The sequence below is a fragment of the Rana temporaria genome, chromosome 3 (genome assembly GCF_905171775.1).
Source record: "Rana temporaria chromosome 3, aRanTem1.1, whole genome shotgun sequence".
Taxonomy (NCBI): Eukaryota; Metazoa; Chordata; class Amphibia; order Anura; family Ranidae; genus Rana; species Rana temporaria.
Window position 1 is genome coordinate 316,659,036 of NC_053491.1, and position 18,772 is coordinate 316,677,807.

The 18,772-nt window shown below is 41.8% G+C and overlaps 2 protein-coding genes across 19 annotated transcripts in view; both read left to right on the forward strand.

Moving 5' to 3' along the window:
- LOC120932487 (protocadherin gamma-C5-like) overlaps nt 1-18,772 on the forward strand; it is a 721,441-nt gene that overhangs the window by 287,032 nt on the left and 415,637 nt on the right. The window contains exon 1 of one of the 18 annotated variants that reach the window (XM_040344924.1): nt 2,483-4,979. The exons of the other annotated variants lie outside the window; for them this stretch is intronic. Coding sequence (XP_040200858.1) covers nt 2,595-4,979 — 2,385 coding nt within the window. The 5' untranslated portion in view covers nt 2,483-2,594. Of the gene's footprint in view, nt 1-2,482; nt 4,980-18,772 lie in introns of those variants that run through there. 18 annotated transcript variants of the gene reach the window in all.
- LOC120932499 (protein phosphatase 1 regulatory subunit 3C-like) lies at nt 13,687-14,805 on the forward strand. The gene has a single exon (XM_040344948.1). The coding sequence runs from the start codon at nt 13,878-13,880 to the stop codon at nt 14,550-14,552; it is 675 nt and encodes a 224-aa protein (XP_040200882.1). The 5' UTR covers nt 13,687-13,877; the 3' UTR covers nt 14,553-14,805.

Below are 18,772 nucleotides of genomic sequence, written 5' to 3' on the forward strand. Positions count from 1 at the left end.
TAATTTGTAAGGCGTATAAAAACATCGATGGATGATAATTTAAAAAAAAAAAAAAAAGTTTGGTGTTCACCTCTTTAAGGCTGGTAGAACAAAATGTTTTAAATAAATCACAATCTCTTCTATGTTCTGAAAATTACAGCTACCCAAGTGGGCTTGGTAAATTAACCATACCAGGAATTAATAAATTATGAAAATATCACTTGACCTCAGTAACTAACAGGAAATCACCCTTTAAGAGATCTGACTGCAGGAAACTGACATCTGATTGGTTAGCATGGGTTACTTTGCAGATCCTCATTGCTATTTGAATAATATTAGTGAATAGGCCTCAATATGATGCATTTGAGAAACAAATTAAAATATCGACCTGCCAGAAGGACTATATAATCTGTATTTATTCGTTATGTATTTTGTATCTATATTTGTATTTTTTTTTTACATTATAGTATATTTATAATATGTATCTGTTCATTATCATTCTATCTTACAGTTTTAAAATACGCTTGTGTGAAAAGATATATGAAATCTGCAATTTTAAGCAGAATTTCAGTAAATAATAATAATTAAAAAAAAAACACTAATAGCTCATTAAGAAGATAAATTAAAAAATACAGCTTTTGCCACAAAATACTAAGGCTAGGGGTTTGCTAGCTAATGAATCCTGGATCATGATGCCAGCCCCACAACTTGCAAGAAAGTCAGCAAGGGCAGCTGTTATTTTGCTATCTACACTTTAAATCATGCAATTGTTCTTATTAGAGTATGTTTAAATATACAACTATTATAATATATTAACCACTTCCATACCAGGCACTTACACACCTTCCTGCCCAAGCCAATTTTCAGCTTTCAGCACTGTCGCACTTTGAATGACAATTGCGCGGTCATGCTACACTGTACCCAAACAATTTTTTTTATCATTTTGTTCCCACAAATAGAGCTTTCTTTTGGTAGTATTTGATCACCTCTGCAATTTTTATTTTTTGCGCAACAACTAAAAAAATACCGAAAATTTGGAAAAAAAAAAAGTTTTTATTTTTTTCTGTTATTTGTTTTGTGAATAAGTATGTTTTCTTCATCGATTATGGGCACTGATATGGCAGCACTGATGGGCACTGGTGAGGCGGCACTGATGGGCACTGATAGGTGGCACTGATGGACACTGATAGGCGGCACTGATGGACACTGATAGGCGGCGCTGATAGGCGGCGCTGGTGGGCACTCATAGGCGGCACTGATGGGCACTCATAGGCGGCACTGATGGGCATTCAGGCGGCACCGATGGGCACTCATAGGCAGCACTGGGCACTGATGGGTACTTATGGGTGGCACAGATGGGCACTGATATGTGGGCACCGGGCATGGGTGGGCACTGGGCATGGATGGGCACTGAGAGGTGGCACTGATGGACACTGAGGGGTGGCACTGGTGGACACAAAGGGGTGGCACTGATGGACACTGAGGGGTGGCACTGATGGCATTGCTGGGCATCACTTGTGCCCATGTTGCCAGTGAGTACCCATTAGTGGGCACTGATTGGCATCTTTCTCATTTATTTTTATTTTTTCCTGCCCCTTCCCTGGTGATCCAGTGTGGGCTTCCCTGGTGGTCCAGTATGGGCATCCGAGGGGGGGCTGCGCTGATAAACAATCAGCACGAACCCCCCCTGTCAGCACAAACCCCCCCTGAGATTGGAGATGCAGGGTGTCAGACTGACACCCCGCATCACCGATCGCCGCGCTGCGCGCCCCTACGGCGCGCGCCGGCATTAAATTCTGCAGGACGTCAATAGACTTCCAGTCAGGATTTCACAACCACTTCCCGAACTTCAATTGTATATTGACCGGGTGGGAAGTGGTTAAAAGTGAAATCTGGGGAACTGAAAGAACTACGCTTGTAATTGGGCTGATCTTGAACTGCGGGGGTCAAATTTTCTTTTTTGCCTAGAGTACTAGTAAAAAACACCTTTTGCTTACCTTATCCTTTGTTTCTGCATTCCTCTTCTTGCAAGCGACTGTCCCATCAAAGCTGGTCCTTTGTACTGGAACTTTAGGCAAAAGTGAGCATTTAATCCTTGCAGTGCAGGGGAGTACACTGTAAAGGTAGTCATCAATAAAATCACTCATAGACATTTATCTTTATATTCCTTTTGACAATGTATTTTACAAAATCATAAAAAAAAGCTTTTCTAAATAATAATAATAAAAAAGAAATCTCTTAAAGATAGAAAGTAAAATTAAAAAGAAATCTGAATATTGTTTTTATAAACATTTAGACATTTCTTAAAAAAATATACTTTTATAGGATAGGATAAATTAGCCCTGTTGAAAGACAAGTTATGCCTTTTGTGTAAGCAGTGTTGCTGCAGTTCTCCCAAAAAGTCTCTAAGTGGCACTGGTTGCCTACATATTTCAGTTTAGCACAATGGCCTTCTGCTTCTTCCACTGCTGTCACAGCAAAATCCTTCAAGATATGAAACAGAAGAGGATCCAAAACCACTGTCTTACAATTCAGTGCAAAAGGGGATTTACATATTTCATCTTTACATTTTACACAATTAAAGGAAACACCGGAGAAAATCAGACTATATAGAAATGAAGATTAAAGGATGCAGAATAACAATGGAATGGAAGGTAGTATATTTTATTATTTCCTTTTCAATTAAACCTATATTTTCTCAGCTTTACTATCCTATACAAGAAGAATTAAAACAAGGATTTGTAATAGGAAATATTGCAAAAGATCTGGGGCTCAATGCAAAGGAATTATCACTTAGAAATTTCCATATTGTTTCAAGAGGCAAAATTCAGCACTTCGCTGTTAATTTTGAAAATGGAGACCTTTATATTGCAGAAAGAATAGACAGAGAGATGCTATGTGAAATAAAACAAAACTGCATATTAAGCTTTGAAGCTGTGATTGAACATCCGTTACACCTGTACACTATTAATGTGGAAATTGAAGATATAAATGATAATCCTCCATCTTTTTCCAAAAATATATTTGATATAGTGATCAGTGAAGCTGCAATACCTGGAGCACATCTTCCTTTAGGACATGCACAGGATCCTGATTTGGGTACCAATTCTGTGCAGGATTATACAATTAGTAATAATGAATACTTTAAACTTGGAATTAAAGTGACTAACAATGGAATAAAATCTCCAGAGCTTATACTAGAAAAAATCCTGGACAGAGAAAAACAAAATATTCATGAATTAATATTAACCGCTGAAGATGGTGGACAGCTTCCCAAATCTGGTACTGCTCTTATAAAGATTATAGTCCATGATGCAAATGACAACTTTCCTAAATTCAAGAAAGATACGTATGAAATACAGTTAAATGAAAACACACCTTTAAATTCTTTGGTTCTTCGGCTTACTGCTCATGATGAAGATGAAGGTTCAAATGCAGAAATAACATATTCATTTCATGATATTTCAGAAAGTTTATACTCAATTTTTACTATAGAACCATCAAAGGGAGATATTCAATTAATTGGAAATTTAGACTACGAGGCTAAAGAGAAGTATGAATTAACTGTAGAAGCCAAAGATGGAGGAGGACTTATTGACCATTGCAAAGTATTAATCCAAATTGTTGATATCAATGACAATGCCCCTGAAATTACAATAACATCACTCTCAACTGAAATTCCAGAAAATTCTCCAACAGATACAATTGTAGCATTAGTTCATGTACAGGATTTGGACATTGGCGAGAATGGTGAGGTTGTCTGTGAAATCTCTGATCATTTACCTTTTAAATTAATATCATCTTCTGCAAATTACTATAAACTTGTGACAGCTGAAAATATTGATAGAGAGAAAATGCCTAAATATAACATATTAATTAAAGCTATGGATAATGGATTTCCTCAACTGTCTAACAACAAAACCATACAGCTCACTGTATTAGATCTGAATGACAATGCTCCTGTTTTTGAGAAATCAAGTTACACTGTCTATATCCAAGAGAATAATGCACAGGGGACCTCTGTACACAGAATGTATGCATCGGACTGTGATATTAATGAAAACGCTAAAATTAGCTACTCCATTCTTAGTAATAGCATTGATGGTATCCCAGTGTCATCTTATGTTTCCATAAACTCAATTACTGGGATTATCTATGCTCAGAGGTCATTTGACTATGAACAGTTGCGGGAGTTTCAGTTTCAAGTGATGGCCAAAGACAATGGAAATTCTCCTCTAAGCAGTAATGTCACAGTAAAGATATGCATTGTTGATAAAAATGATAATGCTCCAAAGATCCTGTACCCCTCATCAGACACTGGAGAATCAGCATTATTTGAATTTATCCCTCATTCTGCTGAGAAAGGCTATCTGGTGACCAAAGTGATTGCAGTAGATTCTGACTCTGGACACAATGCATGGCTTTCTTATCACTTATTACAAGTACCTGATCCAACCTTATTTATAATTGGTCAGCATTCTGGGGAAATCAAAGTAGTACGAGACCTTCCAGACACAGAGTCTTTAAGACAAAAAATTGTGGTTCTTGTGAAGGACAATGGAGTCCCATCCCAATCATCAACTGTGACCTTAAGCTTAGTTGTTGCAGAAAATGTTCAACAAATTGTACCAGAGATAAGACGTCAACCAAATTCGTCAGAATCCTCATCCAATGTAAAATTCTATTTAATAATTTTTATTGCAGTGATTACTTTTTTCTTTATCATAACAGTGGTAGTTACATTGATTTTTAAATTCAGGAAAATTAACAGTCCAACATCTTTAGGATCTTTTGGTGGGAATGTGTACCCTCAGTTCACACTAGGATGCCCTTCTGAGATCAGTGATACCAGTTTACCTTTTCCATTCTCGCATGATGTGTGTGTTACTCTTGACTCAAAGCAGAATGAAATTGCTTTTCTGAAGTCAATTCAGAATGTACCTACAGAGAATCTCATTGTCATGGAAGATTCAGCAGTAGCAAATGATCAGACAGGACAGGTAAGATAAATGACATAATTATAACAGATCTATCACATTATTCATGACTTCATAATACAGTAGGTATAGTGGATTTTGTAGTTAACATCGCAGTGGTGGCTATAGTAATTTGTAAGCAAAGACAATAAAACAAACCAGCATAACTTTAAACACATTTTAATATTTAACTTTTGAAATTATAACTACTTGTCTAAATTGCCCCATGGATATTTTCTCACACAAAAACAATTTAATCAGTGAAATCATATACTATTATATCATCTGCTTTTACACAGGTAAACATTTAGTAAAATGTATTACAGAGATAGTTCATTATCATGTTTATTTTGTGTTTGATGATATGGTCAAATAAATGATTAATTATAATAAAATTGTTTGTATCAAGCATCAAGAGTATGGTAGTATGTAAGTCAGCATTTCAGTGTAAAAGATATTAAAACATATAACACATTTCCTGAGTAATATTAATTTGTTAGCCTAAGGCTGCGTAGACATGGTCGCACAAAACCGATTAGAATAGACCGAGGTTCAGTTTCATCGGTCCAAACCGACCGTGTGTATAGCCCATCGGTCTGTTGTCCTTCGGTCCAAAATTTTAAAACATGCGTCAAAATCGAACCGATGGCCTGCTGCCTGATCGGTCCAAACTGATGGTTAGAACAGAAAGCATCGGTTCAAAACCCGCGCATGCTCAGAATCAAGTCGACGCATGCTTGGAAGCATTGAACTTCGTTTTATTCAGCACGTCGTGTGTTTGACGTCACCGCATTCTGACCCTATCTGTTTTTGGAACGATGGTGTGTACGCACTTCAGACCATCAGGCCACTTCAGCGGTGAACCGATGGAAATGGCCCATCGGGCCATTCTCATCGGTTTGGAACGACCGTGTGTACGCGGCCTTAGAAGTTAAATATCCCTGGGCCAGATCCAGGTACAATTGCGGCGGCGCAACATAACCTGTTTACGTTACACTGCCGCAAGTTTTCAGTGTAAGTACCTGATCCACAAAGCACTTACCTGTAAACTTGCGGCGGTGTATTGTAAACACGTCCGGCGCAAGCCCGTCCAATTCAAATGGGGCGTGTACCATTTAAATTAGGCGCGCTCCCGCGCCGGACATACTGCGCATGCTCAGTTTTGAGCATGTGTAAAGTTAGGGCATGTAAAATCATGACTAACTTTGCGTCGGGAAAAAATTACTAGCGACGACGTAATGAACGCGAAAACCGTCGTGGATCTCCGTAAATGCTCATTAGCATACCCGACGCAGGAAAACGACGCAAACTCCACCCAGCGGCGGCCGAAGTATTGCATCCTAAGATCCGACGGTGTAATTCAATTACACCTGTCGGATCTTAGGGCTATCTATGCGGAACTGATTCTATGAATCAGCCGCATAGATAGGACAAGAGATACGCCGTTGTATCTATTCTGTGAATCTGGCCCCCTGTGCTTACCTTTATTTAAGTTATAACAACATTTTCCATCTTAATCTTGTTTCGGGTACACCCCTTGGAGACTAAGCCTGACACTTGTTGCTTACAAGTTAAAATCAGTATTTTTTTGCTAGAACATTAGAAAAAGTATGTGAACCCTTTTGGAATGATATGGATTTCTGCACAATTTGGTCATAAAATGTGATCTGATCTTCTTCTAAGTCACAACAATAGAAAATCACAGTCTGCTTAAACTAATAACACACAAATAATTAAATGTTACCATGTATTTATTGAACACACCATGTAAACATTAACAGTGCAGGTGGAAAAAGTATGTGAACCCTTGGATTTAATTACTGGTTGAACCTCCTTTGGCAGCAATAACTTCAACCAAACGTTTCCTGTAGTTGCAGATCAGACGTGCACAACGGTCAGGAGTAATTCTTGACCATTCCTCTTTACAGAACTGTTTCTGTTTAGCAATATTCTTGGGGTGTCTGGTGTGAATCGCTTTCTTGAGGTCATGCCACAGCATCTCAATCGGGTTGAGGTCAGGACTCTGACTGGACCACTCCAGATGTATTTTCTTCTGTTTAAGCCATTCTGTTGTTGATTTATTTCTATGCTTTGGGTCATTGTCCTGTTGCAACACCCATCTTCTGTTGAGCTTCAGCTTTTTCGTGCAACTATATATATATATATATATATATATATACAGTATATTAGCAGGGACCCTAGATAATAAAATGGCGGTCGTTGCCATATTTTATGTCCCACTGTATTTGTGCAGCGGTCTCTCAAATGCAATTTTTGGGGAATAAATACATTTCATGAATTAAAAAAAAAAGACTAAAGTTAGCCACTTTTTATTGTATAATGTGAAAGATGATGTTACGCTGAGTAAATGGATACCTAGCATGTCACGCTTTAAAATTGCGCACACTCGTGGAATGGCGACAAACTAAGGTACTTAAAATCACCATGAGCGACGCTTTCAAAAATGTTAACGGTTACCACTTTAGAGTTCCAGAGGAGGTCTAGTGCTCTCGCTCTAACAATAGCAGTGGTACCTCACACGTGTGGTTTGAACACTGTTTACATCTGCAGGCATGACTTAGGTATGTGTTTGTTTCTGCATGCAAACACAGAGGGATGGGGAGCTTCAATATTCTTTTTCCTATTTATTTTATTACATTTTTTTATTTTTACACTGTCCCTTTAAAAAGAATAAGATCACTTTTATTGCTGTCACAAGAATTATAAACATCCCTTGTGAAAGCATTAGTCATGTGTCAGATATTTTTTGGAGAGATCTAGGGTCTATAAGACCCCAAATCCCTCCTTTGCACTTAAAAGCATTCAAAACGCCAAGCTTGGCTGTTTTTAATACTGTATTTTTTTTTTTAAATCTGGCGCCTTTAAGGCTTCAGTAAACTGGAAGTGATGTCATGAAATCGCTTCCGAGTTACTAGATCCAAGACCTGATTAAAGGCTGATTCCTGCTTTGTGTGGGTCTCCAACCAGCTGGTGGACGTACCGGCTGGTGGCTCCTGCTGTTTATAATAACAACTGAGCAGCTGATTAGCCGCATTGGTTGTTATTACAAGAAAGTCGACCATCGGCTCTAAAAAACGGTACCAGGGTGATACCTGCAGCTTGAACAGAAGGCCTCATATTTGCGTTACAGCTGCGTTAAGGGGTTAAACCTGTTAGAATTTAATTTTGTTTTTTCCACCTAAACAAATGTTAAAAAATATCTGACATAGAAAAATATTTAGCTTCTTGCCTGCTCTATTGCCATGATGTGTCTGTTAGGTCTTAGGGAGAGAACAGCTGCTAAAGTGGGGCAACATGGAGGCCTTAAGTAAATAATGTGTCTCTGTATATTATCTTCAGTGGCCGTGGCTCCTGGTGGTGGGGACAGGATACCTGTCAAAGACAGGTATACGCTCCCCTGAAAGGTGCTAAATGTAGCACCAGAGGGGGAAGGAGACAAATGAGCGGAAGTTCCACTTTTGGGTAGAGCTCTGCTTTAACTAACTAACTAACTTATAGTTGACCAATGATTTTCTTTATAAAATATATTTTTCAGTCTTTTGTTCAATTCTTTGTCACATTCCTCTGGGTGTGTTCTTATCTGAGAAACCACTGACCTACTGACATTAAGCAATAAACACTGGACACAAGAGCAACTGGACCAAAGGACATTCACACTACTACTATTTCTAGACCTGAGCTCTCAATGTCAAAACGTAATGGGGACATACTAAAGTAGCATAAATACAGATGTCTGTTATAAAGCCAAATTAATACAATAATTCTACACCCTCAGAAGGGTCAAATAATATTAATAATTATAATAATAATTAGGTTATTTTCACAGTAAACACAAAGCAGCTAGAAAAAATGACTGCCACAACTTTTCTCAGATTTTTAATATAAATAATATGGTTAACCTTCTATTAACAAAAACTTTCAAGGCATATTATACTACTAATGGATAAGCAGTTTCAATAATTTGATTCAGTCCTAGAAATCACACAGGCCACTAATAATGGGTAATAATGGTGAATGACATCTGTCAGGTCTGTATTTTCCATAATGGTACTTGTGGGTCAGTGGCGGAACTACCAGGGTTGCACAGGTTGCACTTGAGGGACCCCAAGAACGCCACATGTCTTGGGCAGTGTTAGCAGGCACTTTTTTCCAGTAAACAAAATTTCCTTCTCAGCGGCTTCTAACTGCGCATACACAGTTCCGGAAGCAGACGATTAGAGAACTGCCAGGCTCGGCCTCAGATCGGGCAGCAGGGTGTGGCTTGAATTCACATGCCCTACTGCATTAGTAGAGACCAAGCTCAACAGTACATTAATTAGCTGAATTTGGAACTGCACATTAGCAGTTCCGAATCAGTGAAAACATTTTTTTTTTAAGTTTTATAACGCCCTCCCGGCCGCTTGAAAGTTGCAGGCGGCCCGCTGTAACTAAACAGAGAGAAACACTGCTCAAGCGAGTGACAGGTAATCCCCTCCGCAGCAAAGATGGGTGCACACAACAGCGAGATGCAATCCAAAAACATTTTAACCCCTGCTTGACAAATACCATTGGTAAGATGTATATAACCAATATACCGGTAGACATTAAATATACAACAGAAAAGAAAAATAAGCAAAAATAAATTATTTAAAATCACAGAAGGTAATAAAACAAATTATGACCCTAACCTGGAGGTACCATCATAGCACCTCCAGTGTACCCCCTTAAATCCTCCTCCAGAGCACCCCTTAGTACAGTAGGCACTTAAGAGGCACTCTAGAGGATGTAAAGGAGCACTCTGGAGGCACCAAGGGGACACTAGGGGGGCACTCTGGAGGATGTGAGGGGCACTTTTTAGGCATTAAGGGGGCAGTCTGGGTGATGCAAGATAGCACTCTGGAAACACCAAGGGGGCACTCTGGAGGCATTAAGGGTGCACTCTGGAGTATCTAATACTTCCAGAGTGCCACATTAAATCTTTCAGAGTGCACCTTAAATCCTCCAAAGTGCCCCCTGCATCCTCAAGTGTGCTTTCTTACATGGCATAGAACATTTTTATTTAAAAATGTGATAATATTTTCCCTTATTTCTCTAACTTTTCACACTTTTAAATAAGTGTGGGTAAATTCAGTTTGTGAACTATGGGGGGCAAGGAAGTACAGGGGACCTACGTAATAGTCAGAAGGCTTATAATATTTCTGTAAAAATTATGCCTTTTTATGTAGTGGTTTGTAGTGCTCTAGTCCTACATACTATATAAAGAGGGCCATGTGCTGCCTTTAATAGTGCACTTTTACTCTGTTTAAGGCAGCATGCTGGCTGACTTTGCTGATACAATATGAAAAAACATCACCAAAGTGATCTGTTGTGTGTGGAGGCCTTTATCTGATATATGCTAAAGCCTAACTCCACTTTTGTTGAGAAAAAATCATTTCCTTCTGGGTGATCTATGTACTGTACATCACCAGGATTATAACAAACTTTGATGCAGATTCCTACCTTTTGTTATTCTGAAGAAATCCATGGGTGTTTGTCTGTGCCTCTGTTCTGAGTGAGTGTAATGGGAGTGGTTTCATAATAAACTGTCAGGTGTGGAGCTAAAGGGCACTATTGAGGAAATCTGCTGGGCCTGCATCCCATCCCTTTAGATATGTTCCTATTAAAAGTCATCTTAAAAATGACATTTTTTTGCAAGGGATGCCTGAAATCTGATTTGTATCTTAGGCAGACTTCTGGGAAAATTGGTGAGCCAATCACCCAAGCAGGATATTATGATTCTGGGGAGTGGTCAGTATACACTCCATATTGCAATGTATTCTCAAAAAATTACATTGATTTCAGATTGAAAAGGAAAGGTAATTTTTAATAATTCAATTACAATATGATTAGTGTCGCAATTATATGCACTATATTATTGTTTCTTTATTTGCTATTTTTCCCCCCCACGAAAGTGGAGTTACCCTTTAAGCAAAATTGGTTATACAGTATTATCTAACATTTCAGGAAAATGTCTTGTGTGTACTTGAATCCATATTATTTTAGGTTATAGAGCTCTACCTTAACAACACACTTCTTAAAGGTGAAGAAATACTGATGCAAGTCACTAAATTATTTAGTTTATAGGTATCATACTTATAGATGTGATCAGTGTCAACTTATTAGACCAAGTATGGTTGGATCACACAAAAAAAAGTGTGTGGCCTCTTGAAACACTCCTGGCTTTACAGAGCATTGGAAACCACACATTTTAATGCTTGCTGCTTTTTCAGAAGGGCGATGTTGGGTGTGTGCTCAGGGTGTAAATATGAAAGCTAGGATCTTACAAGTATGTATGTTTTTGCCAAGATTTTTTTTAACAAATAACAAGATCATCTGACCACTGTGTATGGGCTGCAGTGCTATGAGAAGGTCATCAGACACCTAAGGTAAAGGTGGCATGATGTGCAAACACCATCCTGGGCTGACATTGAAGGGGGTTTGCAGGTGCCATGCATACAGTACAGGGTACATAAAAGACAGCTGCTGTCTACTGCCTCTAGGGTTAGCATCTTTTGGCCCAATATTTAATATATATATCTATATATATCTATCTATATCTATATATATATATATATATATATATATATATATATATATATATATATATATATATATACATGTGCTATTTACATGCTGCCTCTCTGTGGAACTTGATGTGCTTCACATTCTGTGCAATCCAGCATACTGGATGCTAAAATATATGACATGTTTGTATTCATTTACCGTATATACTTGAGTATAAGCCGACCATAATATAATCCGATGCACCTAATTTTACCACAAAAAACTGGGAAGACTTCTTGACTCGAGTATAAGCCTAGGGTGAGAATACAGCAGCTATTGTAAGTGGAAAAGAGGGTCAACAATGTTCATTTGCAGCCTCGCTGTGTCCATCTGCTTGCCTCAGCCTCACTGTCCTCAATCATGTAACGCTGCATTTACTGTGGGGTTTTACAGGCATCTGCACAAGTGAAAAAAAATAAAAATGGAAAATATATTTTTGCTGCATTCAGATAATGCAGAGAATACATGTATAAATATATACTGTAAATTGCACTTCTGGAGTCATTATTTTTCTTGTAATGTACATCTACATGTTTTTATATACTATTACTATTTTATATATTATTTAATGCATTGACTATGTTTAAACCTCTGGGATCCTTGCTCAGTGAGTTAGTGCTCTGTTTTTCTATTAACTTAGAAAACACTGTTCCTCTAGCTTCCAGTCTAGGTACATGATCTCTGGCTGTCAATCATGGTCTATATACAGGAATATACAGATCCTTAGTATAAATACACTAAACGGGGACATCTCAAATGGTGACAGGACAGCTTCCGGGTAGGTGGAGTAATTACACGCGGCGGGGTGCAGGAAGTGGCTTCCGCGCCTAGCAAAGGACGGTCTAGGGAGCACAAAGATGGCAGAACCATCACATCCGGCCGGACGAAACATCAACATCCGGCCGGATGTGAACAACCGACTGAAAGGGAGTACTAAGATGACGGAGACGCCATATCCGGCCTGGCGGGATGTAAACATCCGGTCGGCCGCGGACAGCGATCGCTGTGTTGGGGAGAAAAAGACACAGACTCTCTCTAAAACGGAGAAGAGCCATTTACATTTAAAATATATAATATGTGGGAAATATAAAAGGGGAAATAAAGGGGAATGAAGTCTAAAATGCACAGGCATAGGTTCCAGGTAGCAATATGGCGGCGGAAACCTTCCGGTCCGCACACTTCCGGGAGGAAGTTGGGAGGAAATTTCAAATCGCAAACAAAGTCAGAGGGCTATAAATATAGAGGTACAACAGAAGTACAGCAGCTTACTGCGGATGCAACATTGATTGCGAAACGCATATAGGCTGCTGATACCCACAGAACTGCGCGCTGATTGTGAGGTATGCGCTGGGGGAACCTAAGAGGAACAACTTTTACCTTCCTTTTTTGGATTGGCTTTGCATACATGGTTGGAGAAGCTTTGTTCCGGCATACGGGCACATTTGAATGTGAGTGCAATATCTATTTGTTTTTAAATAGTCAATACATTTTTTATGTACTACACCATGAGGGGAACTCCTCTTTTTTATGAGCCATTGTAGGAGAGATAGAGACCCCATTGGCACATTCAAGGCATCTGGCGATTGGTGAACAGACGTGTAAAAGGAGTGGTTATCCTGGGAATGAACCAAAGGCATTTTGATTGATTGAGATCTGGTGAGTGGCTTTTTCTAGCGGTGATGGGAATATCACAGAACGGGGTGTTATTATCACAAGAAGTGGTGTCATATCACAGAAAGTGGTGTCATTATCACAGAAAGTGGTGCTATTATCGCTGCATTATAAACCCACGGGAGAAGCACTTAAATGAATATTTAATCAGCACATTGGGACTTTAATGAATAGAGGATTCGTCTTGTATTCCTTTATCGAATTGTTATACACATATGTTATTTTACCATATATATTTTTCTATAATATTGTTATATTTTTCTGGCCTTCGTGTAACACTTGTTTGCTTAGGATGGGCAGTCACTTTTTTACGTATTGAACAAGGGCACTACAGCACTTTATGAGCACTATGTTATAACTGTATAGACAGATTCACGCAAATTGTTTATAGGTCTAGGTCTCTGTTGGGTGCACTTATATTACCCATGAGAAGAATACCAGCATATTTGTGTATTTAAAGAGAGGTGTCGAGTGGGCGCAGGACGCCGGTGGGAGAACAAAGAGGGCGTGTTTCACTTTCATTGCAGGACCCCCCAAATTTCCATCTACATCTCCCCCCGGTGTTCCTCACACGCCACTCATTACACCCATCGGGGTCCGAGAACTCAGAGCCTCTTCATTTCGGCCAATTTCACTTCTGTATGCACCATGCCTGGCGATTTCTCCATGTGTCTGTGTCTCAGTCCACCTCCTCCACTACAGTTGCGTCGTCCATCTACAGGAACACTTCGACCATGCCTGGCTTCATTTCCTCGTCCCCCTGACACCCGTAAAAAGGGTGTAGTCTTTGCTGATGCCCTTGGACTAGCTCTTACTACTGTTCGCCATTTCTCACGCTCGTTCTTTGATGAGGATCCCCTGGTACTTGCATTGGCTTCCTTGCGAGTCTTGCGTCCTTTCTCCACCTCATCGTACACACTGGACTTTCAGCCTCCTGCTCATGACTATACTGGCTTCCAAGCTAAGCTCAACAAGCAGCAGGTATGCCTGGAGCAGTGCGCGGTCCAGGGGGCTGCGGTGGCAGGCACTATAAAAGTTCGTAACCTTGGCTATGAGAAACGGGTCACTCTAAGAGTGAGCTATGACCACTGGCAAAGCCACTATGACCTTCTGTGCTCTTATCTCCACGATCCGTATGGTGGACGGGAGACTGATATGTTTTCTTTCAGGCTTCCGCTGGCACCAGGCGCTCAACGTGCGGAGTTCTGTATCTCCTTCTGGTGCCAGGGCAAGGAATACTGGGACAACAATGAAGGTGAAAACTATGCAGTACACAAGGAGACCCAACATGGCAAAAACCTTCTTCAAAGGGTGTATTGGTGAAATGGGCCAGATTGGTATTTAGAACTATGAAGGTGCTGGTCCACTGAACAAGAGTAATGCATTATGTGTCGCCCCTTTTGTGGATCAAGAGGGGAAACTCCATTCTTTCAGCTGTAAGGATAGACTAGATGGAATGCTTATTTACTGATGTGTATGACAGGCAATGTGATTGTCATAGGCTTCTACTCTTAAGACTTGGCCACTTGATGACGACAAGCCAGTTAACTGAATGAGAGGGCCTACTCTCCCAAAAGAACATATTTATTTATAAATGTCTTCACACAAGATTTTTCACAACTTTCACTCAGGATTCACTTTTTTCCCATTTGGGAAATGTGTGAATAAAAGTTATAAACCTCTAAGTTATATTGTATAAGCTGTTCATTAGCCTATGTGCATCTTACAATGACCATGTTGCCTTTTCACAGTGAATGTAGATATTTGTGGCTTGGTCACTATTTATTAAAGCCACAGAATGCCTCCTTTCTCTGCATGTGATGGGTTTGGATTCAGTCACTTTTATTTTTTTATATATTATTAAATGGGTGTAAAAAACACATGGTTGTCTTACCTGATCAGTAACACAACTTGTGCTAAAGCTCACTTCACCACTCCCTAGTGTTGAATAGTTGCAATTTTCACTCGATAAGCTGTAAATGATCACCTTTTTTCTTCTGTATTTTTAACTATCTACCTTCTGGGTTGGGATTGCATATTGGCACAGTCTATTTTTTATCTCTAGTTTTATGGCATTCAATAAACATTCTCAAATTTTGCACAAAAAAAAAAAAAAAAAAAAGAGAGGTGTCATATATTGATGATCAATAATCTAATCAGTACCTAGAAATAGGTAGTGGTAAATAAAAGAAAAACGTAGGGGAGCGCAATTCACTCACCACACAATGCCAGAAGTATGGCAAGCAATAGGCGAGTCAGAAGCTCCGGTGCAAGAGGAGAACTATGATTTAATTGGTATTAATGAATCTTGGCTTCATTCTACACATGACTGGGCTAATGATATTCCTGGATATGCTCTCTTTCAGAAATACAGGGTAAAACGGAAGGGTGGTGGTGTCTGTTTCTATGTGATACATGATCTCAAAGCGAGTGTAAAAGAGGGCATAGTTGATGGAGAGTGTGATGAGTCTGAAGCATTATGGGTGGAACTGTACATTGGTGTGCCTACTACAACTATTATCATTGGAGTTTGTTATAGACCTCCCAGTTTTAATGAGGAGGTAGAGACTCAGCTCATTGCATAGATATAAAGGGCTGGGAAAGTTATAATAATGAAGAATTTTAAATACCGGGAAATTGACGGAAGTAATGGCACTGCTGGAACAGTTAAACAGCAAAAATGTATAAACCTATTACAAGACAATTTTATGGTCCAGTTTATTGAGGCCCCAACTAGGATTGACACTCTGCTGGACCTGGTAATCTCAAACCATGCAGGGTAGCAGTGACCATAACATGATTTCATTTAATTTTAGCTGAGATCGACAAACACACATGGGAAATATAAAAACACTTAAAGTGATACTAAAGTCTAATGCTTTTTCTTTAAAAATAATAAACATGTTATATTTACCTACTTTGTGAAATGGTTTTGCACAGAGCAGCCTGGATCCCGTTTGCAGTTTGCGAGAAGCCATGTGGGGGACACAGCAAAATGCTATAACACATCACCCTGAACACACTGTGAAATATGGTGGTGGCAGCATCATGTTGCGGGGATGCTTTTCTTCAGGCAGGGACAGGAAGCTAGTCAGAGTTGATGGGAATACGGATGGAGCCACATACAGGGCAATCTTAGAAGAAAACCTGTTAGAGTCTGTAAAAGAATTGAGACTGGGGCGGAGGTTCATCAATGGCTGGTGTTGGCACTTCAATCATCAAGGCACCATGGTTAATATGGTGTCAGGATGATTGAAGCACATTATTTCTATTATTACATTGTTATATAAAATTAAATAGTTCAACTCACCATAATTGCGAATCAGTGGGAGCCCTAAGCTTGTCACTTGCTGGATCGCCTGTTATCAGATGCAGTTTGTCACTTGCCACAGTTGCCTGTCATCAGATGCAGATTGTCACTGCCAGTGGCCAGTGACAGTATCACTGTTGTCCCAGAGTGAGGGCTGGCAGTGAGAGATGATGTCATCTCTCTGCTGCTTGCATCTGCACAGTAATGGCAGTCTTCTTTTAGATGCAGAAATGCAGTGAAGTGAGAGACGTCTCCAGATTTCATATTTAGGGGGGCACATGGGGGGACAGGGACAAAAGTAGGGGGGCCAACTGTAAAATGCAACTATATATACACACACACATATGAATACAAAGTGTCTTGAAAAAGTATTGGTGGTTGCAGTCAGGGGGAGGGGAGGACAGAGTGGGAGCAGTCAGGTGGAAGGGAGGACAGGGTGGATGCAGCCAGGTGGAGGGGAGGACAGCGTGGATGCAGCCAGGTGGAGGGGAGAACAGGGTGGGAGCAGCCAGGTGGAGGGGAGGGATCAGCCAGGTGGAGGGGAGGACAGGATGGTTGCAGCCAGGTGGAGGGGAGGACAAGGTGGATGCAACCAGGTGAAGGGGTGGGCAGGGTGGATGCAGGCAGGTGGAGGGGAGGGAGCAGCCAGGTGGAGGGGAGGACAGGGTGGATGCAGCCAGGTGGAGGGGAGGACAGGAGGGATATAGCCAGATGAGGGAGGGACAGGGTGGATTCAGCCAGGTAGAGTGGAGGACAGAGTGGGAGCAGCCAGTTGAAGGGAGGACAGGGTGGGAGCAGCTAGGTGGATGAGAGGACAGGGTGGATGCAGCCAGGTGGAGGAGAGGGCAGGGTGGATGCAGCCAGGTGGAGGGGAAGACAGGGTGGGAGCAGCCAGGTGGAGGGGAGGACATGGTGGATGCAGCCAGGTGAAGGGGAGGGAGCAGCCAGGTGGAGGGGAGGACAGAGTGGATGCAGCCAGGTGGAGGGGAGGACAGGGAGGATGCAGCCAGGTGGAGGGGAGGTCAGGGTGGATGCAGACAGGTGGAGGGGAGGACAGGGTGGATGCAGCCAGGTGGAGGGGAGGACAGGGTGGATGCAGCCAGGTGGAAGCGAGGACAGAGTGGATGCAGCCAGGTTGAGGGGGGACAGGGTGGATGCAGCCAGGTGGAGGGGAGGAAAGGGCGGATGCAGCCAGGTGGAGTGGAGGACAGGGTGGATGCATTCAAGCAGAGGGGAGGAAAGGGTGGATGCAGCCAGGTGGAGGGGAGGAAATGGCAGATGCAGCCAGGTGGAGAGGAGGACAGGGTGGATGCAGCCACGTGGAAGGGAGGACAGGGTTCAGGCAGCCAGGTGGAGGGGAGGAAAGGGTGGAGGCAGCCAGGTGGAGTGGATGACTGGGTGGTAGCAGCCAGGTGGAAGGGAGGAAAGGGCGGATGCAGCCAGGTGGAGGTAAGGAAAGGGTGGATGCAGCTAGGTGGAGGGGAGGAAAGGGTGGATGCAGCCAGGTGGAGGGGAGGTAAGTTCTTACCTTAGAGGATAATAATATAATCACTGTGTCATGAACAATCTCGGCCACTAGATGGCAGCAGCGGCACTTTGGCGCGCGCGGGCGCGCGCACTCGCAATCGCGGCGCAATCGCGGCACACTCGCGCACCGTAATGCGCACGGGCGCGCGCACCAGCGGCGGCAGCGCGCGTGCACGTGAGGACGCCGTTTTGGCGCCAAACTCGGGTTCAAAAGGATCCTGACCCCTGCACTCATTGCTGACCTGTCTACAGCGCCCCCTGTGTCCCTTGTACCCTTGTTCCTGTTATACCTGATTCCTGATCACCCGGCTTGTACCTGTCTCTCCCTGCCTGCTGCCTGCCCTGACTACGGATCGCCTGACCATTCTCCTGCCTGACCCACTGTACTTCTGCTGCCCGCCTGTTGCCGACTCTGCCTGGATTTGACTCTGCTGAACTTCCGCACCTGTACCGGATCCAATACCCATCAGCGGATCCCTCTGCTGGGACTTGTCCCCACTGGACTACAATACACCTTCCCCGCTGTTGCTGCCTCATCTGCTTCCTGCATCTTCACCTGCCTATTGGGTCTGCCAGCCTGCACCTGCTTCCCTACGCTGTCCGGGACCTCTGGAGCTCTTCTCAGCTCAGCACCAGCGCTGCAACCGGCACTCGTGCAACTCTGTACCCCCGAGCCCCCTGTCTGCTCTATCAGGGGTCTCGTGGT